This window comes from Mesoplodon mirus (assembly GCF_964341445.2).
Source record: "Mesoplodon mirus genome assembly, chromosome: 5".
NCBI classification, from domain to species: domain Eukaryota; kingdom Metazoa; phylum Chordata; class Mammalia; order Artiodactyla; family Ziphiidae; genus Mesoplodon; species Mesoplodon mirus.
The window spans coordinates 30842551-30861574 of NC_138980.1; the positions used below are offsets into that span (position 1 = coordinate 30842551).

Consider the following 19024-nt stretch of genomic DNA (forward strand, 5'->3'; position numbering starts at 1 on the left):
CCTGCTATGCCATGGTCAGGCATCCAATTTCCACACACCCCGGAAGCAAGCCAGGAGATGTTTCTCAGAAGGAAAACAACTGCTGAACAAGGTCATAACTTTGCTCCAAAAGCCAATGCCTGAATATAACGGCCAAAGGCAGAACTACCTACTTTGCAGCCTGATCCAGTAAGAAAACCTTCTCTCCTTGTATGGTCCCCCTTAAAGTTGATAGCTTTCAAGTGACCAAGTAATAGGTAAAAATAATATACCTAAATATGGTATATTTTATACCCAGGTAAAGAAGCCCACCAAGGACAGTACCACTTTCTTAGTGGGCAGGAGTGTGATGTTCAGCAGCTTGTCCTTTATTTGGTGCAGAATATCAAAACACACCCCAGAACCCTAGATAGTTCACTGAGTAGATAGGCCAATATATATTCGTGGGATTTATTATCTGCTCTCTGGCACACACATCATGCTTACCAAATCATCTAGGGTATCTGCTACTTCCTGTTCTCAAGGTCCTTCAGGATATTGTCATCAGCATCACAGTAGATTAGCCTGATATCCACTGAAATGGTGATTTGGTCAAAAATTCCGATAAACTGAGTGTGTCCAGAGAGTGACATACCCCTTTTCTTTATGCAAGACAGTAAAGAAGCAAGACAGTAAAGGTCTACTGCTGCCCCTGCCAGAGGAACACAAACTTTTCCTGAGGTTTGGTATAGAATAAATAGCATTGACTAGGGTCTTCCCTGGTGGTCCAGTGGTTAAGACTCCCTGCTCCCAATGCAGGGTGCCCAGGTTCAATCCCAGATCAGGGAACTAGACCCCACATGCTGCAACAAAGATCCCACACGTAGCAACGAGATCCCATGTGCCACAGCTAAGACCTGGCACAGCCAAATAAACAAATAAATATTTTTTTTAAAAAAGCATTGATCAGACCTATAATTGTGGACCAACAATTGCACTGGTCTCCTCCAAGAATGACGACTCTGACAAAGTCCCGCAGTTGGGTTCCCTACCAGAATGAGTTTATCATAATGCTCGGTCATGATTTAAGACCATCTATCTTCTCTGGTTTTGTTTTTTGTTTTTTTTTACTATTTCTTTTATAAATATATTTATTTTATTTATTTATTTTTGGCTGCATTGGGTCTTCGTTGCAGCATGCGGGCTTTCTCTAGTTGCGACGAGCGGGGGCTACTCTTTGTTGTGGTGCACGGGCTTCTCATTGCAGTGTCTTCTCTTGCTGCGGAGCACGGGCTCTAGGCGCAAGGGCTTCAGTAGTTGTCGCACGTGGGCACAGTAGTTGTGGCTTGTGGGCTCTAGATCACAGGCTCACTAGTTGTGGTGCATGGGCTTAGTTGCTCCACAGCATGTGGGATCTTCCCGGACCAGGGCTCGAACCTGTGTCCCCTGCATTGGCAGGTGGATTCTTAACCACTGTGCCACCAGGGAAGCCCTATCTTCTCTGTTGATGTATGAATGGATAAAGAAAATGTGATATAGACAGATAGATAGATGGATAGATAGATAGATCTTCTCTGTTGATGTATGAATGGATAAAGAAAATGTGATATAGATGGATAGATATCTGTATATATGTATATGTATATAAAGGAATATATAAATATCTACAATATATATAGGAATATACAAAAAGTATATATATATAATATAAATATAAAGGAATATTATTCAGCCTTAAAAAAGAAGGAAATCCTGCCATTTGCAACAACATGGATGAAACTAGAGGACATTTCAAGTGAAACAAGCCAGTCGCAAAAAGATAAATATTGCATGATCTCACTTATATGTGGAATATTAAAAAAAAAAAAAAAGGTAAACTCATAATAACAGAGAGTAGAATAGTGGCTACCAGAGGCTGGGGTGTAGGGAAAAGGGGGAGGTTTTTTTAAGTAGAATGGTGGTTGCAAAGGGCTGAAGGGACAGGAGAATGGGGAGTTATTATTTAATGAGTACAGAGTTTCAGTTTTACAAGAAGAAAAGTGTTCTGGATATAGATGGTGGTGATGGTTGCACAACAATATGAATGTACTTAATACCAATGAACTGTACACTCAGAAATGGTTAAGACAATAAGTTTTATGTTACACAAATTTTACCACAAAGAAAATAAATGAATGGGAAAAAATACCATCTATCCTCTGTTCTGGCCAAACTGAAGAGGTAATGTTGATATAGTGGGAATCACCCTGAATCTTTCAAATCTTTGATGGTGGCACTAATCCCTGTAATGAAATGAAGTATTATTTTTTCATTTGGCAGTTAGAGAGAGCTCCAGGGCCTTCCATTTAGCCCTTCCTCTCAAAATAGTCCTTGCTCCCTTGGGTTGGGCCAATGTCAGAATTCTGCCCTTGTTGATGGATCAACAGCAACTCTGCATATAACCACCATATGGTTTCAGGACACCACTGGCCCTGGCATGAGACAAGTTGCACTCAAAGCTATTTTTAAAAATTTGTACTATACGCATGTCATATATTCAAAAAAGAAAGGGAGGGAAAATATCCCAATTTTAACAATTAAATACATAATCATTACTTTTTTTAATGTTCCTTTGCATACCACTCAAAATCCTCTCGCGCACATACCACTTTTTTGGAAACACTGACCTAGTACATGCCCCAGTCATCTCATCTTTATCACACTTGTAATTGTGTATTTAAGTGTCCACTCTTCCCACCAGACTGAGAAGGTGAGTCTCGCTGTCCCAAGCACCAAACGCTGGACTCCCCGTGGACCATACACTGCAAATACGAATCTAGACAATCCCTTTGTCCCTTTCAGCTCAGGCTGTCCACGAGCCCATGAGCTCTGGCTAGCTGATGTTGAGCAACCATTTCGCCTTTTGCAGCCTCGGTTTTCTCCGCTGCAAAATGGGAACTACTTTACCTGCCACTTAGTGTAGGTACGAGGAGTCAGGTCATGGCTGTGAAAGTAGCGTAGCACTATAGAAATTACGAATTCACTCATCCATTTAACAGTTATTAAGCGCCCAGGTCCGTGCAGCACGATTACTACAGCGCACACCCTCCCCTCGCGCAGGTCTCATCCCTTGGATCCTGGGATGGGGAGGGCGTTTCCTCACCAGGTTGGTTCACTCTTCTGCGGAACTCCGGGTGGTGACCTTACTCAAAATGGCGCAGGCAGCCTCGGGGGCTAGTGCGGCGGCGCGGACTCCGCGTGCCCTCTGACCTGCTGGCAGCGACGGAGGGGGAGCCGGGCGCCGCCATATTGGCTGTTGTCCTGTGAGGGGAGCGGCGGCGGCGGCGGCGGCGGCGGCGGCGGCGCGAGTGAAGCGAGGGAGCGGCGCGAGCAGCAGCATGACTCGGAGGCGGAGCAGGCCGAGTGGCGGCGCGGGCCGGCGCGAGCGGGCGCGGGCCGCAGGGCCGCAGAAGCCCCAGGCGCCGGAGCCCCCGCCGCCGCCGAGCCTGGAAGCAGGAGCGGGTGCAGGGCCCCCGGAGGCGCCGGCGGAGCCCTACCGCGACGGCCCCAGGGAGGAGGACGACCCCAATCTGGCTCCCGGTCCCCAGGTAGGAGCGAGCGAGGCGAGTCTGGCTGCTCGGGCTCTTTCACCTCCCCGGAGCGGGGCCGGGACGGGTTTGGGGATGGACCATCCTCCCCCGGCTGGGGCCAGAGCCTTACCCCCTGGGCCAGGGCTGAGGCTTTCTCCCCCAAGGCGGGAGTGGAGTCTGGATCCTTTGGTCCAAAGCCGAGGCATGGCACGTCCGGTTCTCCTGAGACCAGGCTTCCTGCCCTCTCCCGCCGCCTCCGGGGAACGTTCTGGTCGCACACCCACACTGGGACCGCGCACCAGTCTTGAGGCCACAGCTTAGGTCTGTGCCCTTTACCTCCCCTGGGCCCACCTGCTTCCCCACCCACCCACAGGCCACCTCGCGGGGCTGGGGCCTGGAAGGCTGCAGCCTCTTCCCTCTTCCCCCGGGAGCGGCTCCACCCCTTCCCCTCGCTGCCCCCTCAGCAGCTGTGCCCCCAGCATATGTCTCCCGAGGCCTCCCTCCTCTCCTTGCCCAGCGGAGCAGTTGCAGCAGACAGTCAGGCTGCCCAGAAGACTATTTGGTGTGGCTCCTGCACCGAGGTGGAAACCCAGCAAAGCCTGCTGTTTCTCCCCTGTATACCCCCGACCTACAAGGCGGCCCACCCAGACCCTCAAATCCCTGGGTTTGGCGAATCCTGCTGAGAGTGAGCAGTAGAAGGACTCTCCAAAGCTTCCAGTTTGCCACCTGGGAGAAGGTCACTTTCATTTGAGCAAAGGAGATAATAGGAGGTACCCTGTCGGTGTTCACTGAGAAGCTGGGGTGGCATGAGCCACAGTTGCCCTGGGAGGGTTATGGCACCTGGGGCTGGGTGGCTCGCCCTAAGCTTGCTCTGACAAAAGAGTTTTGAGTTGGTTTTTTGGATGAGCCTGCCAAGGAAGGCAGGCTCCTGCAGGAGTCTTGGAGGGTCGGATGCAGCGCCGGATGAGGATGAGGCGTGGCAGAAGATGCGTTTGGCTCTGCAGACACTGCATCGGGCAGCAGGGGACTCTGGGAGGCTGGTGCAGCCAGAAGGCATGGCTCTTGACAGCCTTCTAGTAGAATCTCTGGAATTGTGCATGTGAGTGGGGATGCTGTTTGGGGTACCATTCCCAGAAAGCCTTCCCTGACCTCCCCAGTTGCGTGAGGTGCCCCCTCTGTCCCACAGCCCCCTGTGCTCCCCTCTGGTAGCACTCCCCATTCTACAATGAGATAGTCTGTTGATGTGTCTGTGCCCCCCCCACACTGAACTTTGAACTCCACCTGGGCACAGATCGTGCCATCTATCCCTGGTCCTCCACACCTAGCCCTGGGCCTTGCTGACACAGAGTAGGAATAACTAGGTGAATGAGAGAGAATGAATCCGTTGAGAACCTGTACTTATTGTAACCCAGTTTTGATACTGGTCTCCTTTGTGTCTCAGATCACAATCAGATTTTTAATTAATGAAGATGTCACCACTTAGTGAGTGTCAGAAGCCCCACCTTCATCCCCACCCTTACCCTGGGCTGAGACTGGTTCCAAAGGATTTGACTCCTCAGGTTGGACCCCACCCTTGCCTGGTCTGACGTCCCACCCTGAAGCTGCTTTCCCCTCTAGCCTTCTCTTTCCCTTCTCTGGGCCCCCTGGGAGTGCTGTTTTCCAGAAGGGGATAGTGGGGGAGGAGAGAACCAGGGAGCTGTTGTCTTCTCTCTTTCCCATTCAGGGTCCCCTGCCACTTAACCAGCCTATAGTATTCATGGCCAGAAAGTTTGGTTGATGGCCTAACCATTTAGTTTTTATATACTTTAACATGTAGGTTCCTACCTACTCCACTGCTTGACCTGCCAATTCTTTCATTTATTCATGCTAAGCACTTTACATACCTTCCCACCACCCCTGTGTTCTCCTCAGCCTTTAGCACAAATGTGATGAGTTAGCTATTGGTGTAATTATTGGTCAGCTTTTGCTATGTAAACTCTGAGAGTGCAGGAACCAAGTCAGTCACCATCGTACCCCTATGCCTGGTGGTTAACACATTTTAATGAATGAACTGAAGGATATAAATACTATTAACCCCGTTTTTCAGATGAAGAAACAGAAACTCACAGAAGCTAAACATTTGCCCAAATAACTCCTACTATAGGTGCCCCCACTACCACCAAAAACAGGACACTCTGTGTACTGTGGGGGTATTTAACAAGGCATTTTTTTACTCTAGCCACAATAGGTGAAACAAACTGACAAACTCTCCTCTGATTGTGCCCCATTTTTGTTGGGGAAGGGGGTTCTGGGTGCCAGAAGCAGGCCTTTGTGCCTTGTTGAAAAGCACCTGCTGAAAGAATTGGGATCAGTCATTGCTGTACCCACAGGCATACCTTTGGTGAGGATCTCTGGCTCCCACCACCACTTAGAACCCTATCTTAAATACATAGAGTGGGTAAGTAAGGTGAAATTCAGTGTCATATGCCAAACCGATACCAAAGATGGCAAATGAGATCACTTTCAGTCCACATACAGGTTTAAATGCCTCAAGTCACGTGTAGTTTTGTTTCTGTTTTTGTTTTGATTTGAGCCAGTATTTTTAAAAATCAAAGGTTTCCCACAAAACTGTATTTGTGCCACCTCTTAAAACAAAATCTGGTGCTCCTGGGCCCACATTTCCAGGAGGCAGTAATCTGCAGTCTCTGAGAAGTGTCTGCCCTCTTTATCATATGAAGGACACCTAATCTGTGCCAGGCCCTGGGCCAGCTGGAAATGCAGAAGTGAATCAGCCGTGGTCCCTCCTCACAAGGGGCTCATTTGGTCTAGAGAACAAGTTTATAGTAGTTTGCGGTAAGGCTAGAAGATCATTACTTCCTCTGAGTTAAGGCTCATAGGCCACTGGTTGCATCCAATTTCCTTTGCTCATTTTCATAACCTGTACACATTTAAATGCAGGACTTTGAGTTTAATTGGAATCCCAAAAGTCCTTACTTCTAATTGATCAGGCCACCAAACTACATTGATACATTCACTAAAAACCCAAATCCTCATTTATTTCCCAAGAAGACTAAAACAGTTACAGCCTTCTTAGCAAAGAAAAAAAAACAAACCCAACTTACAAAGCGGTTGGAGGAGGCAGTGAGACATAGTATTTAACGTTACAGACTTGGGGTGAGCTTCCTGCTCATTCTCCTAGTTTTGTTGCTGTGGGCATGTTTCTTCCCTTCTTTAAGCCTCTTCCAGAGCTTCACCAGAGAATGTGGAGCAACCCACAGAGCACCTAGTGCTCCTCACGCCGGAGCTAGAATTGGACGTGGCGTGTGGCAGCGAGCCATTCGGCCATCCAAAGCCTGAGTGTTCTCACCTGCCAGCTCTGCTGGCTGTCTCTAGTTCTCTTGGACCACTCAGCTTGTAGTCCAGGTGCACACTCAGTAAACCCCCAGGAGACTTGCTAGACTGTAAACTGGCATTTGTTGGGGGTTGAGCTCATCCTGCCCTTCCCATTTCTCATCTCTACAGCATCACCTGGGACTTTGCCCAGCCTAGTTTAAAGGAACTCTAGAGACCTGGCTCCCCCACTGCTCAGAGTTAAACCTGCTCCCTCATGGGACTGGAGCAGGTGATCAGCCAGTATCTTTATTAAAATCATCTCATTATGTTTAATCCACTCAGCAAGTATTAACGATCTCTGTGCCAAGGCCTTTATTCAGGGCACACAGATCAATGAGATAATCCCTATACCCTGAGACTTCCCCCTTAAAATCACTGCCCACCCAGCCATTTTCATTGCAGATAGGAAGAAATGGTACTGAGGAGAGATCCTTGTCACCTCTGGTTCTTTGTAAGCCAGTAGAGATTCACTATGTAGAAATGCCAAAAGTCTTTTGAAGATGAAGACTTACCTACTAAGATTTTAAAATTTTAAATTTCCGGACTTCCCTGGTTGGTCCAGTGGTTAAGATTCCAAGCTTCCTATGCAGGGAGCATGGGTTCAATTCCTGGTCAGGGAACTAAGATCCCACATGCCATGCGGTACAGTGCAAAAAAAAAAAAAAAAAAAAGTAATTAAAATTTTAAATTTCCTTAAAATGTCCCAGAGCTGTAAGCTTAATAAATGATATCAGATGTACTATTAAGGTCCTAACACCTTTACTTACTAAACCTAGAATTTTTGAGAGCATGGGCTATGTTTTAATTCATTTCTGGTGTATTTATTACGCATGGTCCTTATGTGTTCAGTGAATGGCTGTTAAACTAAATTGTAATAAAAGAGATGTTAGGTTTCTAGCACTTTGTTCTTATCTGCCCGCACTGCTAGGCCAGGCTGGCAGTCATTCATTCAGGCACATTGCACACACACCATGTCCAGCCTTCCTCTCGCCTGACCTGGCATTCATTTATTCTACCAACACTAATGGACACCTGATCTGTGCCAGGCCCTGGGCTAGCTGGGAATGAGGAAGTGAATCAGACATGGTCCCTGCCCACAGGGGCTCATGGTCTAAAGAACATACATATAATAAGTGCAGTTAGGCTAGAAGAGCATCTCTTCCTCTGAGTTGAGTCAAATCCTAGATCCTAGTACACGCCTTTAGAAGTATTTCAGCCTTTTGATTTTTTTTTTCATGTATAAAATGACAGTGATACTGGGCTCACACTAGGGTTCAGCAAGTACTGCATGTCAAGCACTGAGCACAAGTGGTAGCTGTGATTATTATAGATGCTTTGTTCTGAGGATGCACAGACGTGATAGCCTAGAAAAAGCTTCTCAGAGCTGAGGCTTCAAGGTCAAGTAAAAGGTCCTCCAGAGAAGGTGAGAGAAAATGTCTAACCAAAGCAAACAGCATAGACAAAGACCCAGAGGCCAGAACTGCCCAGCTTATGGAGAGTGGTGAGAGGTCTGGCTGGAGAGTTTAGCAGGTTCTTAAAAACCAAGAGGTTTGGGCTTTATCCTGTAGGCAATGAGGAATCAATGAAAGGTTTTAAGTAGGAAAGTGAATGTGATGTGCTTCATTAAATTCTCTCTGATAGCATGGAAGTAATTCTCAGTGGGAGAGGCAGCTGTGATTGCTTGATTCTACCTCTCCCTCTCCCTCACCCCAGCCTAACTAATAATCAGATGCCCTGTGCTTTGCTGGACCCTATCCGAGACCTAGAGTCTTTAGGTCTGGAGCCCAGGATCTGTTGTTATTAAATTGCCCCAGGTGATTCTGATGTGTGGCTGGGTCTGAGAATTGCTGAACTGAGGGTGCCATGGGGATCTTTGTGGAGGCCTAGGCTATTCGTTAAAGAATGGGGCCTCCTGGGGGAAGAGAGAGCTTTTCCATAAGCAGGAGAAGAAACAGCCTTAGTTTTTTAAAAAAACAAACTTTTCCCAGTTCTCCAGTTGTTGCCCATATTCTCCAACTGCTAATCTTTCTTCGTGTATCGAAACACGTGCTGCCACCTCTACTGAATGATTGGGATGCACTGATTCATGAGACACAAGCCCTGCCCTTGAAAAGCTGTCTTCTGTGAAGACAGATTTTAATCAGGATACACGTGATAAGCTCTCTACAAGAGACATGTAAAAAAGTGTTAGGGCATCCCAGAGCAAAGCACAGTTTATTTTGCCTGTGGACTTAGGAGAATGTAACACCCCAATTGAGCCTAGAAAGGAAGAGGCAGTGGGAACCGTGTGAGTGCAGACGTGAGTGCTCACGTAGTGGAGAGGGGGAGTGGATACTGTGGAAAGGAGTGGTTGGTTAATGGTTCTTCGTGGCAGAATACGCAGAGCAGAGAAGGGCTGAGGAGAGGCATGCTTGTGTCCCGGGAAAGGCCCAGTGTTTGCACCCTTCAGTTCTCTGCCCATGTTCCCACCCTCATCCTTCAGACTCTAGGTGGATGAACATGGTGCAGTCCTATAGGCCACCTGTCCATTATTTCCTCCCCAAGGCTCTTAGCTATCCAGATCCCTTTGTGGTTTCCCCCTCCATCCTGAAGTGAATAGATATAGGGAAACTAAGGCAGAAAGAAGGGCCCGGAAATATTGAAGGTTCTTATTAGGAAGTTGGCAGCCAGAGAATGTGGGCTGGGTGGGTGGGCGGGGGTCAAAGAGACCTTGAAGGTCACCTGTCTAGTCTTCTGTCCTGTGCTTCAAGTAATAACTTTGGATTGGGCAAGTCTCACTTAGTAAGTTTCCCTGTCATTTCTTCCAGGACAGAAGAGGAAAGAAACTAACGGGTATTGAGCACCTACTGTGTGCCAGGCCCAGGCCAGGTACTTTATATAATTTATTTCCTTCTGTCCTCACCACTCTGTGAAGTATGGTTTTATTCTCATTTCATAAATGAGGAAATTGAGGCTCAAAGAAATTCAGTAATAATCCAAGATCATACTGAAAATGGCAGAACTGGGATTTGAACTCACAACAGTCTGTCTCCAAAGTTCATACTCTTCCACCCAAGAGAACTCTGTGTTGCCATTACAGAGTAGTCGGTAATGTTTGCCCAAGGTTCCAGGTAAATAAGAAGCAGCTTAGGCCTTCCTGTGACTGATTACACCCAGGAGGCAGGTTTGACAGATGAACTAGCCTTGGCGGGTGGAGGGCCCCTGGGGTCAGAAAGACTCACTGCCCTATCCTTGACTCAGCTTGTACAACTGAAGAGAATTCTCCACAAAGTGGCTTTGTGTTGTGAAACTATTGTCCTACCTCCTGGAAGTACCTGAGCCAACAGCCTGAGTGGGAGTTCGGGTGAAAGCTCCAGGGCACTGAGGTTGTATCAGCTCCCTAAGAATTAACTACACCTCTGATGGCCAGCAGTAGAATGGTCTGAGATTCTTAGCACTGATGCCCTCCCGTTAGTGGCCTGGAGTGACACAGCCATGCCTTTTCAACATGGTGTGTCGGGAAAGGGGCTGGTTTGGCTGTGTTTTAGTTTCTGTCCTTTGTGTAGAGCAGCTGAGACATGAGCCAGATGAGCTTTAAGGATTCGTTCATTTATTCACTGAATGCCTACTATGTGCTGGGCCCAAGCCAAGCCTAATTCCTGGACACACTTCAATGGCCGCAGTCTACTCCCTGCCCCCAAAGAGCTCCCATTCTACCAGGATTTGCAGTAGGCAGAGGATATGTCTATGGCACAATGTGATAGGTGCTATACTGAAATAATTCTACTCAGCCTGGTCCAGCAAAAGCTTCAGTGACCTTTGATCAAGATTTTAGGGGATAAGTAGGAATTTCCTGAGGAGTAAAGCTGAGGTGCTGGGGTTTGAATGGGCAAGGTGTATCTGAGGAACAGTATGAATAGAACCTATGGCTCTCAGGTGTTAAGCGTGGAAGTGGAGTATGGAGAGGTCAGCTGGGGCCAAGTTATAAATGCCAGGGGCCAAAGGGTGCCCTGGTAGCGGGCTCCACCAGAAAGGAGCCTAGAGATCAAAGAGAGACCAAGGTAGGAAAGAGGAGGTAAAGGAAAGAGATCCTCAAACTGGATAGGTATGTAAGAAGGCACGTAATAAGCTTATATTAAGTAGAGAAGCCCAATGTCCTAATCAGTTTTTAACTTATGTATTATTTTGTTTATTAATTATAATTGTATGTTATTTTAATATGTGTTCCTGCCTGATTCTCCAAAATGAATACGAGGCATCCTGGGAGTTTGGGAGCATTGACAACCCCGTGCATGAACCTGCCTGGTTTACGCATGTGTTCTTAAGGCAGGAACTCTGGTTCCCAGCACCTAGCACAATGGTTGGCACCAGGTAGGGGCCCTGAGAATGTTTGTTGAATGAGGGAATGAATGGGTGAACGGAAGAGTGAGTGGTAATGACTGGGCTGATAAGTTTTTCTAGGCTGGGGATTAATCATTTTCTCTGCTTTTGGAAGGGAATTTTAACTGTTGTCCTCTGCCTGCCTCAGTGACAAGGAGGCTTTTGGAGTTGGGTGACTTGAGAGTAGAATGCTCTACTGGGCCACTTCAGAATAGAATTTGGAAACTGTTGCAGGGCTGCTGGTTAGATACAGCATGTGTCTTGGGGGAATCCTCCCAAACATACACAAACTCTTGGGAGTAAAAAGAATCCATGAAAGGAATGAGAGCAGGTTTGGTTCTGGAAATTAGATCCAGCTTCAAGAGCAGTCCTTGACATCCATCTGGCCTAGTGACACATAATTCCCAAGTTGTGGCCAGAAAGTCTGAAGTGCAAAATTTACTCATGCCCTCAAAGAGCTATCCAGATATGCCATGAACTGCTATATGGTTGTTAATAATCACTATTGCTTATAGTGCACCCACTGGGTGACAGGCACTGTTAGATGCTTTACATCAGCAGTTCTCAAAGGGTTTGGTCTTGGAACCCTTTTATATTCCTAAAAAATTTTGAAGACCCAAAAGAGCTTTTGTTGGTTAAACTATTGATATTTACCAGATTAAGTATTAAAGCTGAGAAAGTTTAAAAATATTTAGTTACTAATTCATTGCAGAATAACAATATTAAACCTATCATATTAACATAAATAACAACTTTTAAATTAAAAATAACAATTTTCCAAAAAAATTAGTGAGAAAAATTGTCTTGTTTTCACTTTTGCAAATTTATGTCTGCCTTAATAGAAGGAAGTTAGATTCTCATATATGCTTCTGTATTCAGTCTGTTGTAATACATTATTTTGATTGAAGTATGTTTTAAAAAAAAATCCGACCTCACACAGATACATAGTTGGAAAGAGAAAAGTATTTTGATAGCCTCTCCAGACGATTGTTGGTATTCTTCTTTGCAATATGGAATCTGAGACCATATCAGTAAAGTCTTTATACTCATTTACATTAAAATCTGTTGGTTCAAAAAAAAAAAAAAATCTGTTGGTTCACCTAACACTTTGAGTGGACTTTATACCAGTGCATGATTCTGTAACATTATGCTTTGATCATTTGGAAAGTAGGTTCACTGAGTTATGTAGATCTTCCAAATGTTTTCCTGTTTCATTTTATAATATCAAAAGATAACATTTGTTAATATCACCATCAATTGCATCATAAAGTCTTTAAGTATTGGGATGCTGTCAAGCTCATTGTTGTGGATACAACTTTTCCAAAATTCTAATTTTCTCCTAAAACTTGAATTTTATCATTGACCATAAATACAGAGTTGTTTTCCTTGAAGTGACAGGCTCGTTTTGGTCATTTTTTGAGAAAATGTCTGCCAATAACCCAAGTTTGAATAACCATCGTTTGTCAGTCAGTCTTTCTTTGAAGTAAAAATGGTGTTCCATGAAAAAATTGGCTTCCCCTTTCTTTGATTTTATCTTTTTTCACAGGAAAAACTAGAATGTCTTAGCATAATGCTTCTCAGACAAAGAAAAGTCTTGGGCCTGGTCAGGTGAGGGAGCAGGTACTGGTTTTAATGGCTGCACATGCCAGCCTCCTGGGCTGAGAGTGGCCACAGTCTAGGGTTCCCCGGGTTCATTGACTGCTCTGGGGATGTGCGTGCTACAACACTGATCCCCTGTGTGAGTAACCCCACACTGTCCAGAGATTTGGGGTTTGCTCAGAGAATGAAGCAGAATTATCTTGGCGCTTTTTTGAGCAGATCCCAAATCTAGAGAACCACTAGAACCTTTCCTTTCTCTCCTCCATGTTTTACCTAAGGCTAGACCGGAATCTGGAGAGGCTCTGAATTTAAACTGAGGTAAGAAGTAATAATTCGCTGTTGCCCAGGGTTGCTGGATTTAAGAATCAGTTCCATCAGCCTTTGTGATGAAGAAACATGGTTGGAATTTTCATTCATTCGATAAACATTTATTGATTATGTTATTCATGTGGGAATACTGTGCCAGGTGCTAAAAAGTACAGCTTGAGAACAGCTAGTTGAAAGCCTGAATTGACTACAGAGGATAAGAAGTCATGATTGCCAGGAATTTGGAAAATGGCAGGAGACTTCAGTCAAAGGGAACTGTGAACCAAGAGCTTTTCTCTGCCAAAGCAAAAATTTGAAAAATCTGGTAGTATTAACTGTATATAATATCTCCAGGGATTGGAATTCTCACAACCCTCTGGCAATTAAAGTAGAGATGAAAATGTCAGAGGGAAAAGTCCCCAGGCTCCACTGGGAGTTTTACCCAGGGGCAGGCACCAAAGATTAGAGTTAAGACAGCTTTGAGGGTGGCCCCCAGAACTACCTGGGCCTAGAAAGAAAGAATCTAGTATACCAAACTCAAGACAGTGGATAAGCTAGTTTCCCGTGTAGACTTACTAAGAACAGACCAGCCAAGGGGCCTAGATAATAGATTGAATACCTTCTGTATGGATCCCTTGAGCTAAGTGCTTTGCATCTCTAATGTCACTTAATCCTCTGGGCAACCTTATGCAATGTAGGTGGTATATCCCTGCTTCAGATTGTACTTAATTAGCTTTCCAGGCCCTGTGTTTCTTCCTTTAACTAGAAAGACAGCCTGCCCTGTAAATTCACTTCCATTGATGGCTATTCTTATTTATCATGTGTACCATTTTGGCTCTAGGGAAAGTCATGTTATTTCCATGAATGTGGAATCTCATTGTAATCCCCAAGGAATGCAAGCTTCCACTCTTCCACACTTGAGATTGGAACCATTTGGGTGGAGGTCCAGAGTGGGGAGATGGCCTTTTTCTGTAGGAAACAGTAATTTCAAGCAATGTCTCACCAAACTGCCTGCCAGCTGTATTGCCATGGGGACACTTAACAAATCTGATTTAGCCACTATGTGCCCAGCTGAGTCTGTGCCTTGTGCTGTACTGTGAGGGATCCAGACAAGAATCAGATCTGGTACTTGCCTTCTAAGAGCACAATCTAGTAGAAGGGGCAGATAAATAAGTTAAGTGGAAGGCACAGATGTTGTAACAAAGGCACAATGTGCTGTGGGGATATGGGAAGGAGAGGTGAATTATAAGAGGGAATCTCTAGGAAAGCTTGGGTGAGATTGAATCTAAGCTGGGCCTTATTTAAGCCTTGCCCTTCTACTTATTGGTAAATGTGGGGAGGAAGGGGGTTTTAGGCAGAGGATCCCCTTTAGCAAAGGCATGACGTAGGAGAGTACAGGGAGTATTTGGGGAACTTAAGGAATGACTTCATGGAGTGAGGACAGATTAAGATGCCTAAAAATCACCTTCAGTTCATTGCACGTGAGAGACTCTTGCATTCTCTTAAAATACAGTGATTGTATATTCTATATTTTCAACCGTAATCCTGATTTTAAATACTGTTTCCCATTGCCCCCATCATGTTCATAATTAGTGCCATATGTTGAGCAACATATATGCCTGGCGCTAGGTGCTTTATCACAATGCTCACAGCCAACTCTGCAAGTCAGGACTTAATCCCATTTTATAGATGGAGAGACGTAGAATAAGTAGAACTTGCCCAGCATTATACAGCTGGTAAGTGATGGAGGCCCAGGATTAATGCCAAAGCGAGTGTTGTTTCTACTACACCCCAGCACCTCCCACAAGTACTTTGGCACTAAGTACAGTCACATTGATTACATATTTAATTTATAAGAATTCTGTTTTCACTTTTAAAAGAAAACAGAAAAAATCACTTATTACACATTGTCATTTACATTATACATTTGAATTCTTGGTTGTACCTACAAAACCATATATACTGTACTTTACAGGCCATATAAAAAATTTCGAGAATAATTTTACTCATACAAGATTTTCATCTTATGTAATAACTATAGAACCTAACACTGAAATGAAATGAAACTCCATTGTAGTAAAATTACACGTCCTGGTGTTTGCCTTAAAAATATGGTCACTTTTCTATTTCTCACAGGGAAAGGGACTTGGGCATTGACCTCACCTCCTCCTTCTGGAGTTACTGTGGCATTTTGTAGCTATGGAAAGTTACCTGGGTACACATCTCAGAAAGGCTTTCCTTGCCATAACTTATCTGAACATCGTACTTCTCCATCAGCCTTCCACCCTTTCCATGAGATACTCATCACCAGTGGGTTCTGGAAGCCTATATTCTTTTGCATCTGCCATTAAGCAGCTGACTTGCTCACTGAAATGTCCCCTTGGCACAGACTGTTTAGGCAACATCTCATATGAGTTCCATATGTAAGATTCCTTTCTTTCTCTCTCTCTCTGGTACTCTTTTCCAAGGTCCTTGTACTTCCGTAAATGTTTCAGTATGCTCCTGGTACTACTGTTTGATTCCTTTCTTTTTCTAGAAACCAGGGACCCAGGTCAGTGTAATTGTAACATTACAGATTTAAGGATACCCTGATGCCAACTTATTGTGAGAAGGTGATTTTATTCGAAAAAGATGATGCCATTTATTTTATTGGTAGGATGAAAATGATACTCTTATTAATTCCTTTGCTTAGGCCTTTGCAAATACCTATTACCTAGTGGTGGATAAGTTTGGAAGGTATATCAGTTAACTACTGTGTGTAACAAACCGCCCCAAAACTTAGTGGCTTAAAACAATACTATTTATTATTTGTCATAAGTCTCTGGGTTGACTGGGTGTTTCTGCTGATTGGGGCCTACTTGGCTGATCTCAGCTGTGCTCACTCGTGTATCTGACCTGCTGGCCAATCAGCTGGGAAGACTCAGTTTTCCCCACATGTCTCTCACATCCCTCTAGCAGCTAGCCTGGTCATGCTAACATGGCATGACAGGGGTGCGAGAGTGAGCAAGCCCAGCCATGCAAGGAGGCAAGTAGAAATGCATACACACTTTTCAAGCTTATGCTGGCAGCATGTTTGCTAACATCCCGTTGGCTGAAGAAAGTGACATGACTGTCAGAGTGAGAAGGGACTATAGTACAAAGTTGCAGGATATAGGAAAGCCATTAATTGGAGTCATTAGACACAATCAGTCTCCCAGTCAGTACCCCTCAATGTGACAGAAAACCTATAGACTTATATTTCTAGGTGAAGTTTGTCCTAGACGGGAAAAACAAAATCCAAATAATAATTACTGTGTACTGGGACCATGCTATCGGCACGCACAGGGCTAGGCACTTTCCCTATCTAGGCACCAACCCTCACAACAACTCTGCAAGGTAGGTAGGAAATCAGAGCTCAGGAAGTTCAATAACTTGCTCAAGGTCACCCAGCTAATTTGTGGTCAGGGAAGGATTAGAATGTGTGTCAGTCTGACCCCCAAAGCCCAGGGTTTTTTCACCATACCTCATGTCTCTCAGAAGCACCAGGGTTTGCCTTACCCTCCAACTCAGTTTTCAACTGAGTTGATAACTCTTTGACTGGCTCCTCCAAAATGCTGCTGTGATCCTAATGGAATTGTGCAGCTCTTCAGGAAACCTGCATGTTCCCCCAAACTGCGTTAACTGAAACATTTTTTCTTTCAGGTGGGGATTGGTCTGTAGACTTCACAGACACCCAAGGATTGTGGCGTCTCCCAGACATGCCAGAGAAGGAAGGGCCATCTTCTCATTAACCTTCAAGATTTGGGGACATTGGGGCATTAGGGCATTTGAGCATGAGCTTTGGAGTCAGCCTCACTAGGGTTCAAATCCTAGTTCAACCACTCACTAACTCTATAACCTTGGGCAACTTATTTAACTTCTTGAAATCGGTTTCTTCTTTAAAAAAAAAAAGAGAAGAATGAAAACACCTAGTTTGCAGAGCTGTTACAAGGACTAAAATTAGGTAAATAAAGTGCCTAACCCAGTGCCTGGCATGTAATAAGTGACATCATTAGTATTGTTAATATTATTTCTAAGCAGAGCCCTTCCCCTTCTGGGAAACCCTATTTCTGTCTGTTGGACAGGTTCCCCCCACCTCCAGCCAGTCTGTGCAGACTTGCTGCCTGCTGTGTCACCGGGAACGCAAAGGCTGGGAAGAAGGCCCTTCCCAAAATGGACTGGTGTTGCAGGGTGAGAAGCTGCCCCCTGACTTCATGCCAAAGCTCGTCAAGAATCTCCTAGGCGAGATGCCTCTATGGGTCTGCCAGAGTTGCCGAAAGAGCATGGAGGAAGATGAAAGGCAGACAGGTCGAGAACATGCAGTGGCGGTAGGTAACCGCTGAGAAGGGGTCCCTGAATGCAGGAGCACTGCCTGCCCAAAGAAGTCAGGCTGCTGAGCCGTTGCTGCCTTGTCCTCTCAGGTGGCTCTCCTCAGGCAGCACCTATGCCCAGGTGCCAAGAGGCTGCTGGGCTGCATCCACACAGCATTAGCAGCTTGGGTTCACATTTGGGGGAAGAAAAGAGAGGTTTCAGGCAGCCCACCAGCCCCCGAGGACAGTGCACAGTGTGAGGACCGGCTCAGATGTACTGGTAGATTGAGATCCTGACCCTTCCCTGTGACTGTGCTGCCTTCAGCTCTCTGGCAGCTCAAAAGCCAACCAATATGATATGGAGGGCAAAGGTCAGTTTGAGGGTCTGCAATGTGCCTCCATTAGAAGGCTTCCAACATGCCTAGGAGCTAAGTGCCATCTCCTGAATCACAGAGGTCGGACTCCTCGTTTCTTATTCCCCCCAGCCCCTCTCTTTTACCCAGAATCAGTTCAGCTTCAGGACTCCTAAGTTAAAGACTGTTCCTCTCCTTGCCAGCAATCAGGACTCCCCAAAGGCCCACAGTTGACAGGCAGTCTCTGCTATTACCAGAATCTCTCTCATCATATCCACATACTTCACTGGGAGCACCACAGCCCCTCTTGGCAAAGGCCTGGCCCACATTTGCCCTTGCACCTTTAGTTGTGGGAACTGTGCTTTGGCCATGGCATGGGGGCCTGGAGGAGGAGGTATCCCTGGGGAAGCTGACGCAGCAGAGGGTTACCTCGGATGTTTCCTCGTTTACCATGAGCCTTTTTCTTCCCCCTTCCCCAGATCTCCTTGTCACACACATCCTGCAAATCGCAGTCTTGTGGGGGTGACTCTCATTCCTCTTCGTCCTCCTCTTCATCGTCCTCATCCTCGTCCTCCTCCTGCCATGGGAACTCAGGGGACTGGGATCCCAGCTCGTTCCTGTCAGCACATAAGCTGTCGGGCCTCTGGAACTCCCCGCACTCCAGTGGGGCCATGCCAGGCAGCTCACTCGGGAGTCCTCCTTCCATCCCTGGTGAGTCTCCAAGCTCGGAAGACAGCCAGGCCCCATAAGTGGAGAGAGCTCTGTTTTCCTAACCGCTTGTTCAAACAAATCAGAAGATCGGTTATTAAAACATTGAGCTGGCCAAAAAGTTCGTTTGGGTTTTTCCATAACATCTTATGGAAAAACCTGAACAAGCTCTTTTGGCCAACCCAATAAGTAAAAGTGGAGCTGTTCTGGTGGAAGCCAAGCAGGGAATCTAGCCCTTGACTGTCTTGGTGGGAATCCTTTCCCCAGGACTGGCTCCGATAGCTGTTCCCATTGGATCCAAGAGGGGACCTGGTAAGCACTGGCTGAACAGAAAGTGAAGTCTGGAAGGGCCTTTAGGGAGTTAGGAATCAGATCACCTGACTCCTGCAGCAGCACAGAGGGCCTGGGTGCCTCCTTTTCTCCACCTAGGGGATGGGTGCTTTTATAAAAGCACTGCAGTTCCATCCACAAG

The 19024-nt window shown here is 45.8% G+C and overlaps 1 protein-coding gene across 8 annotated transcripts in view; it reads left to right on the forward strand.

Moving 5' to 3' along the window:
- Window positions 1-2561: 2561 nt before the first annotated feature.
- FAM193B (family with sequence similarity 193 member B) overlaps window positions 2562-19024 on the forward strand; it is a 32232-nt gene continuing 15769 nt past the window's right edge. For 3 of the 8 annotated variants that reach the window (XM_082621801.1, XM_082621800.1, XM_082621802.1), the window contains exons 1-3: window positions 2562-3545; window positions 17267-17509; window positions 18324-18555. In XM_082621801.1, the coding sequence (XP_082477927.1) occupies window positions 3336-3545; window positions 17267-17509; window positions 18324-18555 (685 nt within the window). In that variant the 5' untranslated portion in view covers window positions 2562-3335. Of the gene's footprint in view, window positions 3546-4239; window positions 4627-17266; window positions 17510-18323; window positions 18556-19024 lie in introns of those variants that run through there. The other 5 variants (XM_082621799.1, XM_082621806.1, XM_082621805.1 and 2 more) reach the window with 5 other exon arrangements.